At 34.8% G+C, this 21,256-nt stretch overlaps 1 protein-coding gene across 1 annotated transcript in view; it reads right to left on the minus strand.

Moving 5' to 3' along the window:
• sprt (PDZ domain-containing protein sprite) overlaps positions 1-21,256 on the minus strand; it is a 328,126-nt gene that overhangs the window by 132,939 nt on the left and 173,931 nt on the right. Inside the window, exon 2 of the mRNA XM_081770847.1 lies at positions 9,114-9,296. Within this exon, the coding sequence (XP_081626973.1) occupies positions 9,114-9,172 (59 nt within the window). The 5' untranslated portion in view covers positions 9,173-9,296. The remainder of the gene's footprint in view (positions 1-9,113; positions 9,297-21,256) is intronic.

The raw sequence follows: 21,256 nt of genomic DNA on the forward strand, positions 1-21,256 counted from the left end.
CTCTGGGTGGAACGATCATTAATTTCTTTATTTAAAAACGGCTTGTGTTATGTGTATAAGTGTCTATAAGACTACTATTGATGCGAACTTTCTCTTCAAATTTTTTTCATTTCTTTTTTTTTCCTTTTCATTTACAGCATTTTCTTTTCTTCTTGTAGTGTTCTTGTTTCTTTCTTTCTTTTTTTTTGGTTAATTAACAGATTCCACTGAATGTATTATTTTTAAAAGAAACTAAAATATAAAGCATATTCATTTTGTATACATTTAAATACATATTACAACGTAAACTAAGCTTGGAAATGTAGGTTCTTTATTAAACTGCAGCTAAACACTGTATATACATATATTTTTTGCATACGTAGCGTTCGCTAGTTATAAGACAGCTCTAATTACCCCCCACATTCACTTTAATTTTTAAAGGGCCGCGGTGGCTCAGCGATAAAGCGTTCATTTCTGGTGCATGTGGTCCTTGGTTCGATCCCAGCTCGCACCAAGTGAACTATGTGGTGGACAAACACCAGGTGGGGGTTTCTCAGGGTTCTCCTGTTTCCTCCCATTTTACTCATTTCACCATTGCACACGTTTCTCATTATCACCGTCTCCCTTAGCCAGCCGGTATAACCGTGGGATGTAAAATTTAAAGATTTCATTTCTTTTTCTTTTTCTTTTAGGTATTTGGCATATAAATATAATAATTTACTAATTGTTAAATAAATCATCAGTGGCAGCTCACTCACAGTCAGAGCAAAATCAGAGAACACATTAAAACAGGCATTTCAAAATGTCAATCCTCATCTTCCTTGGCGATAAAGAAGTTAGTTAATAGTTACACTCCGGAGATTAAATAAGCCGAAGTGACATCTAAAGTCATAATACAGTAGGAAGTCGAAAATCCGAACTAATTGGGATCACAGGTAGTTCGAATTTTCAAATTGTTCGGATTTTCGAAAATGACCAAGAAAACGCCATTTAGGCTTAAATATAGTGTACGGTATGCTCTTTTATCGACACAGTCGTTATACAGTACATACAGTAATTACAATATCGTACATAAGGCTACTTACATTTAATGTTTGTGAACAACCTGCTTGCACACTAAATTACACTGTTCTTGTAACTCATACTTAAAACTTAACTTGTATAGGCTTTAGGGAAAATAAAAGTATGTATGACAGACAATTACATATGAATGAGCTTTTGTAAAAACACTGACTTCACACAAAGACAATTGAATTAGTGTACTGTCACTAGCTTCTTGAGACCGCGTTTGGATTTTTGATGTTCGGATTATCGACGTTCTACTGTATTTGGTAATTGAACATGAATGGAAATAAAAGGCACAAAACAATCTTGGGACCTATTTCAAACGGTATCAAACTTCACGGAAAATAGAAATATAAATAAAAATTTTATGATATTACAGAAACTTGACAACCAAACATATTTATACTAACAAGTAAACCTTACGTTTGGGTGAATCGAGTTGCTGACTGACACACATATGAGAAAGTAGTACTAAATGTGGTCAGTATTTCAGTGAAGTTATAGGTGCGAAGCTCCAGGGGTTTAGGAGATACAGCTACCAGAACATCACATGGAAGTACAGAATAGTCTTCATACAGTTGGAGGTAAAAGCCCTGTAAGACCTCTTTTAACGTCAAAAGGCGAATAACAAATATATAGGTACATATTAGGACTAGGGGGAAGTCATATAGTAAGGGTATACCTGACGGCAGCCATCTTGAAATCCGCCATTTTGAATTAAGATTAAGTTTTTAAAATAGGAATAGGGTCATGCGATACATGATTTAAGACGCAAATTTAATCAGGAGAACAATGGTGACATTAATTTTGATTTACGCGCAATTGGTAAAAAGTTACAGAGAAATTAAATATTGTTGCAGCATATGTATTAGTCCTTTACACCACCTTGTAAAATTTGTGTTAATGATAATAATTAAATAAAAAGCAGGTGGATAAATATTAGGCCTATGGTAAGAGTTGCCTTGACGGCGGCCATGTTCAAATCCGCCATTTTGAATCAGACAAAAGTTTTAAACAAAACGCGTAATATTGACACCTTATTAATAGCAAATTTTACCATAAATCCAACGGTATAACCATTTTTGCTCATCAAACAACTAACATTGTAACGCCATTATTGTATTTCTGATTAACTTCTAGCCGGAAGTCATCTATTGCATTACTCTATTCCCATTTAATTTTGCGCTGGTTAATGATAAAGCAAACATGGTTATACCGTTGGATTTATGGTAAAATTTGCTATTAATAAGGTGTCAATATTATGCGTTTTGTTTAAAACTTTTGTCTGATTCAAAATGGCGGATTTGAACATGGCCGCCGTCAAGGCAACTCTTACCATAGACCTAATATTTATCCACCTGCTTTTTATTTAATTATTATCATTAACACAAAATTTACTAGGTGGGGTAAAGGACTAATACATATGCTGCAACAATATTTAATTTCCCTGTAACTTTTTACCAATTGCGCGTAAATCAAAATTAACGTCACCATTGTTCTTCTGATTAAATTTACGTCTTAAATCATGTATCACATGACCCTATACCGATTTTAAAAACTTAACCTTAATTCAAAATGGCGGATTTCAAGATGGCCGCCGTCAGGTATACCCTTACTATATGACTTCCCCCTAGTCCTAATATGTACCCATATATTTGTTATTCGCCTTTTGTCGTTACAAGAGGTCTTACAGGGCTTTTACCTCCAACTGTACGAAGACTATTCTGTACTTTTATGTGATGTTCTGGTAGCTGTATCTCCTAAACCCCTGGAGCTTCGCACCTATAACTTCACTGAAATACTGACCACATTTAGTACTACTTTCTCATATATGTCTCAGTCAGCAACTCGATTCACCCAAACGTAAGGTTTACTTGTAAGGTAATCAGTGTAACTCACAGACTTTTTTTTTTATTGTTGTTAATTTTATTCGTAAAGCTTGGTAGATGCGCTTCATAGCGATTAACTTAATTCGTAATTCTGAAAAGTGCATCGATGTTCTCCCTTTACCTAATATAAGTGATAAGTGACATACTTATGCTTCTTCAGAAATTTCAGAATATTCACCCTTTGTTACACCCCCTTTCCCCCGCCTAAAAAGAAAAAAATGAAATGAAACCATTCAATTTAACGCCCCACGATTATGCCTGTTAGGGATTAAGTCAAGTGAATGATGCTGGAAGAATGAAATGAGAAAACCCATGGACACAATGTTGTCCACCACAAATATATTTGGCCGGGGACCGAACAAGCGATCTCATGCACTAGAGGTAAACGTTCTACCACTGAATCATCCTGCCCCCCTTCCTAAAAAAGAAAAGATATGCGTAATAGTTCAGTCTGATACAAAAATTTCGCGAAACACCAAACGTTGCGTCAGGGCTGGATCCAGGACGGACTTCTGGGGGAGGGTCCTAATACTGCTACTTACGGCTATTTTAAGAGCTTCAAACTGGGACGGGTTTTATTTATATATAAAATAAGAAAGTTTCCTTTTCTGGGGGGGAGATGGCCCCGATCGCGCCCCCTGGATCCGCCCTGAGTTGCGTCAGGACTCATCGTTGAGCCGTGACCCACAGGTTGATAATCATTGGCCTAAAATCCAGGAACATTTGATAGAACTTTTAAGAACAGAATGGAAAAGCTCTAAAAACCCACAGATCATGAACATTTACATGAAGAAATACATAACGGTTCTTAAGTACCAATAAATGCTGATTCTGCTTCAAGTGTTCCCGAGGTTTTTGTACGAAAAGTCGTAATACGAACGTGCGACCTTCTTTCCGTATCTGAGTGAGTATATGTCAGCATATTAAAAGAAAGAGTAAGAAAAAAAAATGACCATTTATAAAAGTTACGTTGCTGTAATCACGAAGGAGGCAACTATAGCGGTAAATGTCCTTGGTTCTTGTCACATTTCAGCTAAAAGAGTCACGAATCTTCTTTCTTTTTAAAAAATTGATTCTATTAAGCTGAAACTGAATCTGTGCTAAAAAATCGAGCTTTTTTTTTTTTTTTTTTTTTTTTTTTTTTTTTTGTTAAGAAACACACAACGAAGTAACAACTAAATATCGTGCAAGACAGAGAAGTATATTGGTTTAAGGGTATATAATAATTTACAAGTCCGGCTTGTGGTTTTCGTTTAATTCCCGATTGTTAGATGTAGATAATCTATATTTCAGTTACGCTCATCGATGTAACGCGGTGGTTCTCAACCTTTTCGTGCCCAGCAATGCTTTGCGCGAATGCGAGTGGCCTGAGTTTTTCCCCTTTAATTATCTTAACCCAATCCACCTATATTGCAAGACTGAAAATAATGACTTAGACGAAGCCGGAAAACCGGAAAAAGACTATTTTTCGAATGTTTCTTTCTCGTCTGATATCGATTCTCGTCTCGAAAACGGTTTGATACAAGAAGTATTATTTTAGGATTTAGGATTTAGGATTTAGATTTCTGGGCTTTCGGCATCTAAGGCCATTTAGCCCTTCACGTATTGAGGGATGACGTCCCTCGGCGAGCCACAATCCGGGGAAAGGGAAGGAAGAAAGGATTGGGGAAGGAAGGAAGCGGCCTGTGACCTATAAGTTAGGTACCACCCCGGCATTTGCCTGGTGTGAATGAGGAAAATCCAGAAAACCTCATTCAGAATGGCTAGCCTGAAAAAACCTTTTACACTTTTTCGACCGAGTGCTCCCACCGGGAATCGAACCCGGGACCGCTCGCACCGAAGTATTATTTTAAATTTGAGACGACGCGAGAAAATTCACGAATTTCGCGGGCAACACTAATTCACACAAGTTTGCTTTAGTGTTACGTGATTCAGAATATAAAAACTATAAATTGATAAAAGAGCTCCTTCGCGGATAAGCGGTTAGAGTACGCGCCTTTGGCGTGGGAGATGCGGGTTCGATTCCCGGAGGGAACTCAAGTGGTTCGGATTCCACGTTAATCAATAGGTCCCGCTGCTGAAAGGGACATTAAACTCAAAATCAACTCCACTATATATTAATAAAAGGATCGTACGAACAAAACGAATAGCATTTACAAGGCTTAAATTTATTTATACGTATTTATGGGTATTAGCGGCATCTATGGCCTTAAACGCGTTACGTATGAGGGATGACATCGTTCCATGAGTATACTAGCCAGGAAAGAGGAAATGGAAGAAAGAAGGTAGCCTGGGACCTATATGTTAGGTACCACCCTAGCATTTGCCTGGTGTGAATGAAGAAAAAATCTCAGACAGGATGGGTGTTCTGAAGAGGCTGTTACACCCTTTCGACCAAGTTTCCCCACCGGAAATCGAACCCGCTACCGCTCACACCAAATCCCAGAGCGTTAGCGACTACACTACGTGGAATCGCATCAACGTTTAATGATAGGCAATATACTCCAATAATAAATACAGTTTAAATATTGTTACATCACATCTCTCGTGGACCTCTCGTGACGTGGAACGATTCTGATAATTTCTGGATGCAATTAAGAAAACAATTATGGCATAAATTTTTGTATAAATTTTAAAAAAATGAGATGAAAGTTTTTTTCGTAAATCGAGACGAAACGAGAATGAAATATTTGAGAATCAAGAAGAGACGAGACCAATAAAATTGACGAGACGAGGAAATATGTCTCGTCTCCTCTCGTTTCGTTGGCGACATTAACCCATAGCATGTACAGATAGTCATTATTTCTTTCAGCTACTGATAATAACCCCACAATTGTGGATTAAAACTTTATTACATTAGCATTTTCCAATAAATATAAATAAGTAAAATGGAATAAGAAAAACATACATACTATTTCAGAAGTTAAAATACATTTTGCTTCTGATCGTGTGTTCGTTTTTTAGAATACGTATACTATAAAAATTCAATCAATCCCTTTACGATAAAAAATGGGGCAGCACAAAGAGATCTGAAACCGTCATGTAAGGAGCTATACAATATACATATGGCGAGTTCAGTGCACAAGGGAATCAAGTACGCTTTTTGGTCATTTTGAACATATTTCATCTTTAAGAGTCTTCATCCCGGCTAAATTAAAATACCGCTAATTTTACAGTAATTATGTGATATCATCAAATAGATAAAATATAATTGAAATACGGAGCAAGAGCGCCCTAGACAATATTATTTTGCGTGAGGTACCGTTATCACAAGTCACCTAGTGGCTTTCCGTTTCCAGTTGTTAAGAAACGCGAAAATGAATGCCGATTTTCAAAATGGCTCGAAATCGAAAGCAGATATGTGAGTCGTGATAACGGTTTCTCATGTAAAATAATATTGTCTAGGGCGCCCTTGTTCCACATTTCGATTATCTTTTATCTATTTGAAGATATCACATAATTACTGTAAAATTAGCGGTATTTTAATTTCGCCGAGATGAAGATTCTTAAGATCTCTACCTGAAGCTTCTTTTAAAGCTTAAAAGATCGTGTTCAGATATTGTAAATTACTCGTATAATGTAAAAAATAATATTGAGTTTTCCATGTATTTAAGCTCATTGCATAAACTTTCATATATATCAGTATATTTAAGTGAACGTAAGCACACAGTTATCTACAAGGAATTTAAATCAGACGAGTATTTCCCCTTATCAGGAGTTCCACAGGGCTCCAACCTAGGCCCTTTGCTATTTCTATTATTTATCTACGATATTCCAGATTACGTACTCAACAGTGAAAAATTATTGTTCATTGATATCTCAAAATATACACTGAGAAAAAAATCCGTTCTCCGGACAGCGCTATATTTTACAAATATACGGAATCCTCTTGCTTACTACAGAAATCAGTACGAAGCATACGTTATCCGTATGCTACATAGGCACTGCCCTTAGATGTTACATCACGCCGTTGCAGGATGTCTGATATCTAACAATCTTCCTTATTAGATACATATATGTATGTTGCCTTCGTCAGCCATATGTTGTATACGTCCATTTGTATGTGAGATCCTGACCGTCTATATTGTTTCATACGGAAAGTACGTACAAATGGAACATTTATACAGGAAGTATTATAAAACATGGGTTTTCAGTTATACGTTTGCTGTTCCAAAAACTACAGGATTTACAAATGTAACATATGATTTTACGTACGCCACATACATTTGTTTCTCAGTGTACGCCAAGGTAAAATCTGTTCATGATGGTCTTGATTGACAACACGAGTTAGAGAGTACCTACGAACTGGTGTTCAGTCAATAAATTTGGAGTAAACATAAACAAATGTAACGTATTATTGTTCACCAGGAACAAAAAATTACCCTTAAATATGATTAAAATGAACAGACCTAATACAGTTAAAGGTTACATTTGATCCGAAATTAACGTTTATTAAACACATAGAATTTTCCTGACAAAATTCGAGTCGAGACACAGATCTTCCAATAGAAAAATATATATTTTTCGAGTCGAGACATCACTTTTACAGCACATTTTCGAGACGAGACAGTCTCAAATCTTGTGTCGTGCGCATCCCTAATGATGTGTTTAAATGATTAGGAATCACAATTAGAAGTGGTGCGGAGTTCGGAAATATTGCAACACTCTTGAATATGTGTTATTCGTTATGTACGCTCGAAGTTGGAATGTGCTCTTGTTGGAATGGAACCTCTCGCAACAAAAGTAACGCCAACAAATTGAAAAGCGTTTAATTAAAATTTCTTAAGTATTTGATATACAAAGTAATAGGAATTTATCCCTTACTTGAAAATCATAGTACACTGGTGGACAATTTTAATACATAGTCATTAGAACAAAGGCATAATATTGCCGATCTGGTATTCCTCCTAAAACTAGTTCAAAATGAATTCGATTGTTCAAACTTTATATCAACTTTCAGTAGCGTCATTTCAGATTTGACTTGGGGGGTGGGTGGCAAGATCCCTTGATATAAGCAAAATTTTGCGTTTTTCACTGACATACTACTATTCTATTAATAAAATCTATATGAATCTGAAACTGGGGGGGCAAATGCCTCTCCCTGCCCCCTAAATGACGTCCCTGTAACTTGATATATTCGATGTTCGTTCAGTTAGAACAGGTCTCTTCTGTGCAAAAAAAAAAAAAAAAAAAAAGGTAGGATCAACATAATGCTAAAGTCACCAATCTGGAGAGTATGTTCTGTCTACAACAAATTATGTCAAAAATATGATGAAATTGATACATCCTGTGAGGCGTTTGAAAAAAAAAATGTCAAAATAAATTGTAATATTTCAACATTTTAATTGGGCATCTGCCTGTTGTCCTGATAAATAAATAAATAAATAAATAAACGTTCTATCTGTTCCTCTCTGTTTCTATCCAACGTGGTAACGTCTCGCCGGTCCTTGGCACTTTATCTACCTCCTGGAAAGGAACTGGATGAGGTGTTTATACTCTGAGAAGAATAGTTTTATATATATTAATCCCTGGACAATAGTTTTTCTTTGACCTTATAATTATATATTTAAATTGTAATTTATATGAATGCAGTGTAAAATTATATCATTCCGTTATGTCATTTTTCTAGAAAATATGCAAAAGAGATCAGTTATTTCTGAACAATAACTAACTAACTAACTAACTCTATGGCCTATGGAACCCGGAGGTTCAATGCCGCGTTCACAAAAGCTCTCCACTGACTTCTATCCTTAGCTAATTCCATCCAGTTTCTACTTTGTATCCCTATCTCTGCAAGATCCATCTTAATATTGTCCTCCCATCTGCGCCTAGGTCTTCCTAATGGTCGTCTCTCAAAAACGAAATCGGGCAATTTTGTTTATATTTTATAAACAAATATAATAAATAAACTATATGTGTATTCTTCTTACATGTTTGCTAACTGGACTTGATTCCGTTGTGCTCTGAACGTATCTCATATATAAATTGAAGACGCAACGTCTTTTACTGTAGACTGACCATTGTAAAGAACTTTTTGGAAAATGAAAGTGGGTGGCCCGGTTTGAGGATTGTTGTTAGTTACATTAAGCCATTTGTATTGTATTGTATTGTATTGTATTGTAGCGCCTATACAAGCATAACATAAAAAAAGGAAAGAAAGAAAATAATTACATATCTTACCGAATTCCTTTCCCATAGCGTCGTATGTTTCCTTCGCTGAGATGTGTAGGTGATTCCATCCTCCAACTTTCACTCTACATACATACGAGAACATATGTGCACCAACAGTACATCACAAAAGCCAAACAAGGGCAAGTGAATATTGCAATATTTCTTTCCTTATTATTTGTACATTGTTAGGATCTGAAAAAGAAAAACAAAGAAACAACAATGTAAATATTATAATGATGAGAAAAGAGAATTGTTTTACATTTTACATACGGAAGAAAGTGCATATTTATTGTTATTATTATTTGGTTTGCAATAAAATAAAGAATGTACCAAAGAGACTCAGAGAACGTACAAGTGTTCTTTAAAATTTGCTGTTTTCAACCTTTTCATATTCGAAGACCAAATAAAGATGAAAACCTTTTACAAACACGGGGTTGTCATAAACTTGGAAAGTAGAACCGGTGTAACGGGATAGACGTACCTCCCGTAAAACATACCCCCCGGTAAAAAAGTACTAGGATAGATATACCCCCCGGTAAAACAGTCCTGGGACAAACGTACCCCCGGTAAAAAAATCCTAGGACAAATGTACCTCCCCGGTAAAATAGTCCCACAGATAAACATACTCCCCGGTAAAACTGTCCTAGGACAGATATACCCCCCGGTAAATCTATCCTAGGATAGATATACCCCCCGGTAAAACTATCCTAGGACAGATATACCCCCCGGTAAAAAATCGCCAAAAGAGACAACAATCAAATTTTTCGATGAATCTTACTCACAAAAGGAAAAATTGTTCACTCACAATAGGGGGTAAATCTACCCTAGGATATTCTTACCCCCCTGTCGGTTTTCCTTAAACTCAAAGAAAATGAAGACAAAAGATATAATATTAATACCATATTGAAGTGTACATCTACATCAGTGAACATATACCGGGGGGTAAATCTATCCTAGGATATTCTTACCCCCCTGTCGGTTTTCCTTAAACTCAAAGAAAATGAAGACAAAAGATATAATATTAATATCATATTGAAGTGTACATCTACATCAGTGAACATATACAGGGGGGTAAATCTATCCTAGGATATTCTTACCCCCCTGTCGGTTTTCCTTAAACTCAAAGAAAATGAAGACAAAAGATATAATATTAATACCATATTGAAGTGTACATCTACATCAGTGAACATATACCGGGGGGTAAATCTATCCTAGGATATTCTTACCCCCCTGTCGGTTTTCCTTAAACTCAAAGAAAATGAAGACAAAAGATATAATATTAATACCATATTGAAATGTACATCTATATCAGTGAACATATACCGGGGGGTAAATCTATCCTAGGATATTCTTACCCCCCTGTCGGTTTTCCTTAAACTCAAAGAAAATGAAGACAAAAGATATAATATTAATACCATATTGAAGTGTACATCTACATCAGTGAACATATACCGGGGGGTAAATCTATCCTAGGATATTCTTACCCCCCTGTCGGTTTTCCTTAAACTCAAAGAAAATGAAGACAAAAGATATAATATTAATACCATATTGAAGTGTACATCTACATCACTGAACATATACCGGGGGGTAAATCTATCCTAGGATATTCTTACCCCCTATCGGTTTTCCTTAAACTCAAAGAAAATGAAGACAAAAGATATAATATTAATACCATATTGAAGTGTACATCTACATCAGTGAACATATACCGGGGGGTAAATCTATCCTAGGATATTCTTACCCCCCTGTCGGTTTTCCTTAAACTCAAAGAAAATGAAGACAAAAGATATAATATTAATACCATATTGAAGTGTACATCTACATCAGTGAACATATACCGGGGGGTAAATCTATCCTAGGATATTCTTACCCCCCTATCGGTTTTCCTTAAACTCAAAGAAAATGAAGACAAAAGATATAATATTAATACCATATTGAAGTGTACATCTACATCACTGAACATATACCGGGGGGTAAATCTATCCTAGGATATTCTTACCCCCCTGTCGGTTTCCTTAAACTCAAAGAAAATGAAGACAAAAGATATAATATTAATACCATATTGAAGTGTACATCTACTTCAGTGAACATATACCGGGGGGTAAATCTATCCTTAGGATATTCTTACCCCCCTGTCGGTTTTCCTTAAACTCAAAGAAAATGAAGACAAAAGATATAATATTAATACCATATTGAAGTGTACATCTATATCAGTGAACATATACCGGGGGGTAAATCTATCCTAGGATATTCTTACCCCCCTGTCGGTTTTCCTTAACTCAAAGAAAATGAAGACAAAAGATATATTATTAATACCATATTGAAGTGTACATCTACATCAGTGAACATATACCGGGGGGTAAATCTATCCTAGGATATTCTTACCCCCCTGTCGGTTTTCCTTAAACTCAAAGAAAATGAAGACAAAAGATATATTATTAATACCATATGAAGTGTACATCTACATCAGTGAACATATACCGGGGGGTAAATCTATCCTAGGATATTCTTACCCCCCTGTCGGTTTTCCTTAAACTCAAAGAAAATGAAGACAAAAGATATAATATTAATACCATATTGAAGTGTACATCTACATCAGTGAACATATACCGGGGGGTAAATCTATCCTAGGATATTCTTACCCCCCTGTCGGTTTTCCTTAAACTCAAAGAAAATGAAGACAAAAGATATATTATTAATAGCATATTGAAGTGTACATCTACATCAGTGAACATATACCGGGGGGTAAATCTATCCTAGGATATTCTTACCCCCCTGTCGGTTTTCCTTAAACTCAAAGAAAATGAAGACAAAAGATATAATATTAATACCATATTGAAGTGTACATCTACATCAGTGAACATATACCGGGGGGTAAATCTATCCTAGGATATTCTTACCCCCCTGTCGGTTTTCCTTAAACTCAAAGAAAATGAAGACAAAAGATATAATATTAATAGCATATTGAAGTGTACATCTACATCAGTGAACATATACCGGGGGGTAAATCTATCCTAGGATATTCTTACCCCCCTGTCGGTTTTCCTTAAACTCAAAGAAAATGAAGACAAAAGATATAATATTAATACCATATTGAAGTGTACATCTACATCAGTGAACATATACCGGGGGGTAAATCTATCCTAGGATATTCTTACCCCCCTGTCGGTTTTCCTTAAACTCAAAGAAAATGAAGACAAAAGATATATTATTAATACCATATTGAAGTGTACATCTACATCAGTGAACATATACCGGGGGGTAAATCTATCCTAGGATATTCTTACCCCCCTGTCGGTTTTCCTTAAACTCAAAGAAAATGAAGACAAAAGATATAATATTAATACCATATTGAAGTGTACATCTACATCAGTGAACATATACCGGGGGGTAAATCTATCCTAGGATATTCTTACCCCCCTGTCGGTTTTCCTTAAACTCAAAGAAAATGAAGACAAAAGATATAATATTAATACCATATTGAAGTGTACATCTACATCAGTGAACATATACCGGGGGGTAAATCTATCCTAGGATATTCTTACCCCCCTGTCGGTTTTCCTTAAACTCAAAGAAAATGAAGACAAAAGATATATTATTAATACCATATTGAAGTGTACATCTACATCAGTGAACATATACCGGGGGGTAAATCTATCCTAGGATATTCTTACCCCCCTGTCGGTTTTCCTTAAACTCAAAGAAAATGAAGACAAAAGATATAATATTAATACCATATTGAAGTGTACATCTACATCAGTGAACATATACCGGGGGGTAAATCTATCCTAGGATATTCTTACCCCCCTGTCGGTTTTCCTTAAACTCAAAGAAAATGAAGACAAAAGATATAATATTAATACCATATTGAAGTGTACATCTACATCAGTGAACATATACCGGGGGGTAAATCTATCCTAGGATATTCTTACCCCCCTGTCGGTTTTCCTTAAACTCAAAGAAAATGAAGACAAAAGATATAATATTAATACCATATTGAAGTGTACATCTACATCAGTGAACATATACCGGGGGGTAAATCTATCCTAGGATATTCTTACCCCCCTATCGGTTTTCCTTAAACTCAAAGAAAATGAAGACAAAAGATATAATATTAATACCATATTGAAGTGTACATCTACATCAGTGAACATATACCGGGGGGTAAATCTATCCTAGGATATTCTTACCCCCTGTCGGTTTTCCTTAAACTCAAAGAAAATGAAGACAAAAGATATAATATTAATACCATATTGAAGTGTACATCTACATCAGTGAACATATACCGGGGGGTAAATCTATCCTAGGATATTCTTACCCCCCTGTCGGTTTTCCTTAAACTCAAAGAAAATGAAGACAAAAGATATAATATTAATACCATATTGAAGTGTACATCTACATCAGTGAACATATACCGGGGGGTAAATCTATCCTAGGATATTCTTACCCCCCTGTCGGTTTTCCTTAAACTCAAAGAAAATGAAGACAAAAGATATAATATTAATACCATATTGAAGTGTACATCTACATCAGTGAACATATACCGGGGGGTAAATCTATCCTAGGATATTCTTACCCCCTGTCGGTTTTCCTTAAACTCAAAGAAAATGAAGACAAAAGATATAATATTAATACCATATTGAAGTGTACATCTACATCACTGAACATATACCGGGGGGTAAATCTATCCTAGGATATTCTTACCCCCCTATCGGTTTTCCTTAAACTCAAAGAAAATGAAGACAAAAGATATAATATTAATACCATATTGAAGTGTACATCTACATCAGTGAACATATACCGGGGGGTAAATCTATCCTAGGATATTCTTACCCCCCTGTCGGTTTTCCTTAAACTCAAAGAAAATGAAGACAAAAGATATAATATTAATACCATATTGAAGTGTACATCTACATCAGTGAACATATACCGGGGGGTAAATCTATCCTAGGATATTCTTACCCCCCTGTCGGTTTTCCTTAAACTCAAAGAAAATGAAGACAAAAGATATAATATTAATAGCATATTGAAGTGTACATCTACATCAGTGAACATATACCGGGGGGTAAATCTATCCTAGGATATTCTTACCCCCCTGTCGGTTTTCCTTAAACTCAAAGAAAATGAAGACAAAAGATATAATATTAATACCATATTAAAGTGTACATCTACATCAGTGAACATATACCGGGGGGTAAATCTATCCTAGGATATTCTTACCCCCCTGTCGCTTTTCCTTAAACTCAAAGAAAATGAAGGCAAAAGATATATTATTAATACCATATTGAAGTGTACATCTACATCAGTGAACATATACCGGGGGGTAAATCTATCCTAGGATATTCTTACCCCCCTGTCGGTTTTCCTTAAACTCAAAGAAAATGAAGACAAAAGATATAATATTAATACCATATTGAAGTGTACATCTACATCACTGAACATATACCGGGGGGTAAATCTATCCTAGGATATTCTTACCCCCCTGTCGGTTTTCCTTAAACTCAAAGAAAATGAAGACAAAATATATAATATTAATACCATATTGAAGTGTACATCTACATCAGTGAACATATACCGGGGGGTAAATCTATCCTAGGATATTCTTACCCCCCTGTCGCTTTTCCTTAAACTCAAAGAAAATGAAGACAAAAGATATAATATTAATACCATATTGAAGTGTACATCTACATCAGTGAACATATACCGGGGGGTAAATCATCCTAAGATATTCTTACCCCCCTGTCGGTTTTCCTTAAACTCAAAGAAAATGAAGACAAAAGATATAATATTAATAGCATATTGAAGTGTACATCTACATCAGTGAACATATACCGGGGGGTAAATCTATCCTAGGATATTCTTACCCCCCTGTCGGTTTTCCTTAAACTCAAAGAAAATGAAGACAAAAGATATATTATTAATACCATATTGAAGTGTACATCTACATCAGTGAACATATACCGGGGGGTAAATCTATCCTAGGATATTCTTACCCCCCTATCGGTTTTCCTTAAACTCAAAGAAAATGAAGACAAAAGATATAATATTAATAGCATATTGAAGTGTACATCTACATCAGTGAACATATACCGGGGGGTAAATCTATCCTAGGATATTCTTACCCCCCTGTCGGTTTTCCTTAAACTCAAAGAAAATGAAGACAAAAGATATAATATTAATACCATATTGAAGTGTACATCTACATCAGTGAACATATACCGGGGGGTAAATCTATCCTAGGATATTCTTACCCCCCTGTCGGTTTTCCTTAAACTCAAAGAAAATGAAGACAAAAGATATATTATTAATACCATATTGAAGTGTACATCTACATCAGTGAACATATACCGGGGGGTAAATCTATCCTAGGATATTCTTACCCCCCTGTCGGTTTTCCTTAAACTCAAAGAAAATGAAGACAAAAGATATAATATTAATACCATATTGAAATGTACATCTATATCAGTGAACATATACCGGGGGTAAATCTATCCTAGGATATTCTTACCCCCCTGTCGGTTTTCCTTAAACTCAAAGAAAATGAAGACAAAAGATATAATATTAATAGCATATTGAAGTGTACATCTACATCAGTGAACATATACCGGGGGGTAAATCTATCCTAGGATATTCTTACCCCCCTGTCGGTTTTCCTTAAACTCAAAGAAAATGAAGACAAAAGATATAATATTAATAGCATATTGAAGTGTACATCTACATCAGTGAACATATACCGGGGGGTAAATCTATCCTAGGATATTCTTACCCCCCTGTCGGTTTTCCTTAAACTCAAAGAAAATGAAGACAAAAGATATAATATTAATAGCATATTGAAGTGTACATCTACATCAGTGAACATATACCGGGGGGTAAATCTATCCTAGGATATTCTTACCCCCCTGTCGGTTTTCCTTAAACTCAAAGAAAATGAAGACAAAAGATATATTATTAATACCATATTGAAGTGTACATCTACATCAGTGAACATATACCGGGGGGTAAATCTATCCTAGGATATTCTTACCCCCCTGTCGGTTTTCCTTAAACTCAAAGAAAATGAAGACAAAAGATATATTATTAATACCATATTGAAGTGTACATCTACATCAGTGAACATATACCGGGGGGTAAATCTATCCTAGGATATTCTTACCCCCCTGTCGGTTTTCCTTAAACTCAAAGAAAATGAAGACAAAAGATATAATATTAATACCATATTGAAGTGTACATCTACATCAGTGAACATATACCGGGGGGTAAATCTATCCTAGGATATTCTTACCCCCCTGTCGGTTTTCCTTAAACTCAAAGAAAATGAAGACAAAAGATATATTATTAATACCATATTGAAGTGTACATCTACATCAGTGAACATATACCGGGGGGTAAATCTATCCTAGGATATTCTTACCCCCCTGTCGGTTTTCCTTAAACTCAAAGAAAATGAAGACAAAAGATATAATATTAATACCATATTGAAGTGTACATCTACATCACTGAACATATACCGGGGGGTAAATCTATCCTAGGATATTCTTACCCCCTGTCGGTTTTCCTTAAACTCAAAGAAAATGAAGACAAAAGATATAATATTAATACCATATTGAAGTGTACATCTACATCAGTGAACATATACCGGGGGGTAAATCTATCCTAGGATATTCTTACCCCCGTGTCGGTTTTCCTTAAACTCAAAGAAAATGAAGACAAAAGATATATTATTAATACCATATTGAAGTGTACATCTACATCAGTGAACATATACCGGGGGGTAAATCTATCCTAGGATATTCTTACCCCCCTGTCGGTTTTCCTTAAACTCAAAGAAAATGAAGACAAAAGATATATTATTAATACCATATTGAAGTGTACATCTACCTCAATGAACTTACCGGGGGGTAAATCTACCCTATGATATTCTTACCCCCCTGTCGGTTTTCCTTAGACTCAAAGAAAATGAGGACAAGAGATATAATATTAATACCATATTGAGGTGTACATCTACATCAGTGAACATATACCGGGGGGTAAATCTATCCTAGGATATTCTTACCCCCTTGTCGGTTTTTCTTCAGCTCAAAGAAAATGAAGACAAAACATATAATATTAATAGCATAGTAAGGTGTACCAGCCCAATTGGAAATATTTATTACCATTTAATTTTACGGCTAAACAACGTTGTTCGAATAAATAGATATTTTTTTTATGAATCGTTAAATATTGATCACTTTTAATAAATTTAAATTTTAAATAATAGAGCATGATATTTGTACTCTACGAACTCGGTGTGTTTTCCCTGCACTTTACACACACACACGCACAAACACACTCACACACACATACACAGAGGGAGAGAGAGAGAGGAAGACGAGAGAGAGAGAGAGAGAAAATGAGAAACACTATGTAAATTTTTCCTTCCCAACTTGAAATTTCAGAACATGTTCCGGTTCCCGAAATCTTATTGGAGAATTATAATTTCTTGCTAACTAACTTTACTGTACAAAACTTCAAATTTCTAGCTGAATGTGCAGTTAAATATAGTGGAAAATTTTCTACCTAACATCACTGTACAAAATGTCCAAAATTGTCCGGCTTGTGAAGAGTTGTTTGTATATCAGAATTAAAATTTTCCGATCTATGAAAATTCCTTTCACTTGTTACTTCAAAGCAATAAAACTTTTCGATTTACTTTTTGCTTCAAAATTATGACAATTTTCCGACTCATAAAAGGTTTTACAATTTTTTCATACAGGCTACCAATTTTTCTATTCATGAAAAATTGTTTCACTTGTCCCTACATAGTACTGAAGATTCTCTGAGCCATGAAAATTTTCAGATTCTTTAAACGATCTTTCACTTTTTACCATTTCTACTCATGAATTGTATCAATTTTATGATTACTGAGGAATCGTTACTTGATCACTGCTACTTTTTAGAACGGAAAATTTTCCGGAAAAATATGGAAGAAAGCTTTCCAGCTCACATCACGGCTAAACAACGATGTAGGAATAAGTGCAGTATGTTTTTTATGAATCGGAAAATTTTCATCACTGTTCACAACATTAAAACTTTAGATGTCATATTAGCACTTATTGCAGCAACATACTTCACACTCCAACCTTTTCCTCATTTCTGTTGTTCGGACATTTGAACTCAGGCGTTTACGTTTTTGTGAATATCTCAGATTATATTTGTTCTATCGAAATGAAAATTGCGGGATAAATCTCTATTTCAAATTTCCTTTAGAAATAAGAAGCTACTGAGTCATAATGTTATAGGCATCACTTTTTTACTTTTCTAATAGAAAGAAACCCCAGACCCCCAAGCGTTACCGGACCAAATGTCCTTTGGACGAAATGTGCTTTGAACTAAACATCTCTGGACGAAATGTCCCTTGGACCAATTATCTTTTGGACGAAATATCCTTTGGAGCAAATGTTTTTGGACGAATTGGCCTTTGGACCAATTACCGGGTTACATGCACAGGACCGACACGGCATAGGATCGACACGGCGTAGGACCGAAACGGCACAGGATCGACACGGCACAGGACTGAAACGGCATAGGATCGACACGGCACAGGACCGAAACGGCATAGGATCGACATTCTGTAGGGTGGTCAACACTTTCTGAATATATCAATATCGCATATTCCTCACCTTGAATTTGTGGATATAAAAAATTGTAAGGATAAATAATTCTAAATGGTCTATTTTTAAAAAATTATTTATATATATATACAAATTGTATAAAAATACTGTTCGTAATATATCCATGTCCCACACCTTTAATTTTGTGATATTAAAAAAATGACGCTAAATAACTCCAATAGTTGATTCGAGGTTTTCAATACCGAATAAATAATATTATTTGTCTGATATTTTTATAATGCTGTAATTTTTTATGTATACTAAGTTGAAGTATGTACATGCAACTGCAATTTTAAAACTGTAGGCTTAGAATTTGCGTTTGGAAATTTGGAATTTTTTAAGGGAATCAATGCACCTATGTGAAGTTGCCTCCTTTCAAATTTCGAAATGAAATCGGAAGCCAATCGTTTGTTTTTCGTTTGTTATTGACTTTTTTGAAGAAAAAATAGTAAAAATCGTATCTTTCTTAAAACATAAAGAGATGTTTACAAAATAAAGTTGGTATATGGCCAAATTTACCCTTGTTCCCCACTTAAAATTTGTTTGAAAATCAAAATCAATTGTTTGATATGCGTATGCTATTAATTATTTTGAAAAAGAATAGTCTGTTTCGAAAAACATAAAGAGTCTTTTCAAGAAAAATGGGTGATGGAATTTCATATTGGCTCCACTTTAAAATCTCGGATCAAAACCGGAGCCAAGCGTTTCTTATTGGTTGTTTTTAAGAGCAAATCGCTTGTTTCGAAAAAATAGAGAAAGAGATTTACAAAATAAATTTAGAATGTGATCAAATTCAATCTGATTCCTTTACGTACAAATTTCGATTCAAGACCAAAATCAATCGTTTGATATGGATTTGTTGTTGCTTGTTTGGAAGAAAAGTAATTTGATTCGAAAAACATAAGAATATAATTAAGAAATAATGTTGATGAAGGTGATTTGTTTCGGGGCGGGTTGCTTATTTTGAAGAAAAAATCACTTGTTTCAAAACAACCAGTAAAATATATCTATTTGCAGGATACATTTGGTGGTCAACTTCATACTGTTTTTCTGCTCTTAAATATCGATTCAATACTCAAGCTAATAACGTGTTTTCCTTTCTTATTGATTGGTTTGAAGAGAAAATAGTTTGTTTTGAAAATTATTAAGAGGCATTTGCAAAATAAGGTTGGGTGGGCCAACTTTTTGGTGGTATTTCAAATTTCGATTCTAAATCAAACTCAATCATTTATTTTTCGTTCGTTATTGATTGTTTTGAAGAAAAACTGAGAACCATTAAAGAAATTTTGATAGTAAAGGTGGTCACCTTCACAGGGTCCCTGCACTTCAAATTTCGTTCAAAGCATAAAACGGTTAAAATAATAAGAGAAACACAATCAGTACTCTACGCAAATGTTTAGGGGGTTCAGGGGCTTTAGGAACACAAGTTTATATATCAAGTGTTTATATATATAAACGTGCTAATATGATAAACGTACTTAATTTTGCATAATACCTTGCTCAAGGGGGGTTTCAAAGTCCCTAATCCCTTTCCTTCAGTACGCCACTAAACATCAATTATAAATCATTCGTTATCCAAATTGTACTTCTTGTACTGATTCAATTCTTAATTTCAAAGTTTAAAATTATATGAGCACTTATTATGCTATTGGAAAAGAGCACATATTTTATGACAGTGCAAGGAAGTTTCTTGATTTAACAATTGAAAGAAAGGAAAACACCAATAAAAGTAATAATAATACCTGACACGAATTCCGATAGTAAATCATATTTCATTATCTTATTTGAAACTTTGAGAAAATTGAAGCTCTACACCGAATACAAATTAGATAATAAGCAATGCTTTATAATTGCTTGATACATTTCAAATTGAGAACAAAGAGAGTGATACTGTTTAAAAGAAAGATTGGATAAAAACAAGAATTTTAGGAATGATCTAAAAAATGGATCAAAATATTATGATCTTGGCTAATATTAATTTTTGGATCAGTTACCATAAAATATTCGAACGGTCTCTAAATCGAGTTTTCTTCAGATATGTAGTTCTCCAGGTATAAGGAGCACAAGAAAAATTTCGATTAATGAAATATTTTGGATTTTTTTTATAACGGGTCACAAAATTTTTGGACGGTCCCTAAATCGACTTTTCATATATTTTACGCAATAAGCATATCACACTGAGTTAAGTGATATCTTGGGTTGGGTTACAGTATATGTAGTTCTCCATATATAAGACATACAATAAAATTATTGATTGAATGAAATATATTGGACTTTTTGGATCAGGGGCTACAAACGTTTGGACGGTCCCTAAATCAAGGTTTCGTATTTCTTTCGGAATAAGCACATCATGCTGAGTTAAGTGATAGTTTTGGTATGGCTGCACTATATGTAGTTCTTCAGATATAAGACGTACAAGATTTATTTTTTATTGAATGAAATATATTAGATTTTTTGGATCAAGGGCAACAGAATTTTTGAATGGCCCCTAAATCGAGTTTT

This window comes from Thermobia domestica, chromosome 9, assembly GCF_964235325.1.
Source record: "Thermobia domestica chromosome 9, izTheDome1.hap1.1, whole genome shotgun sequence".
Lineage (NCBI taxonomy): Eukaryota > Metazoa > Arthropoda > Insecta > Zygentoma > Lepismatidae > Thermobia > Thermobia domestica.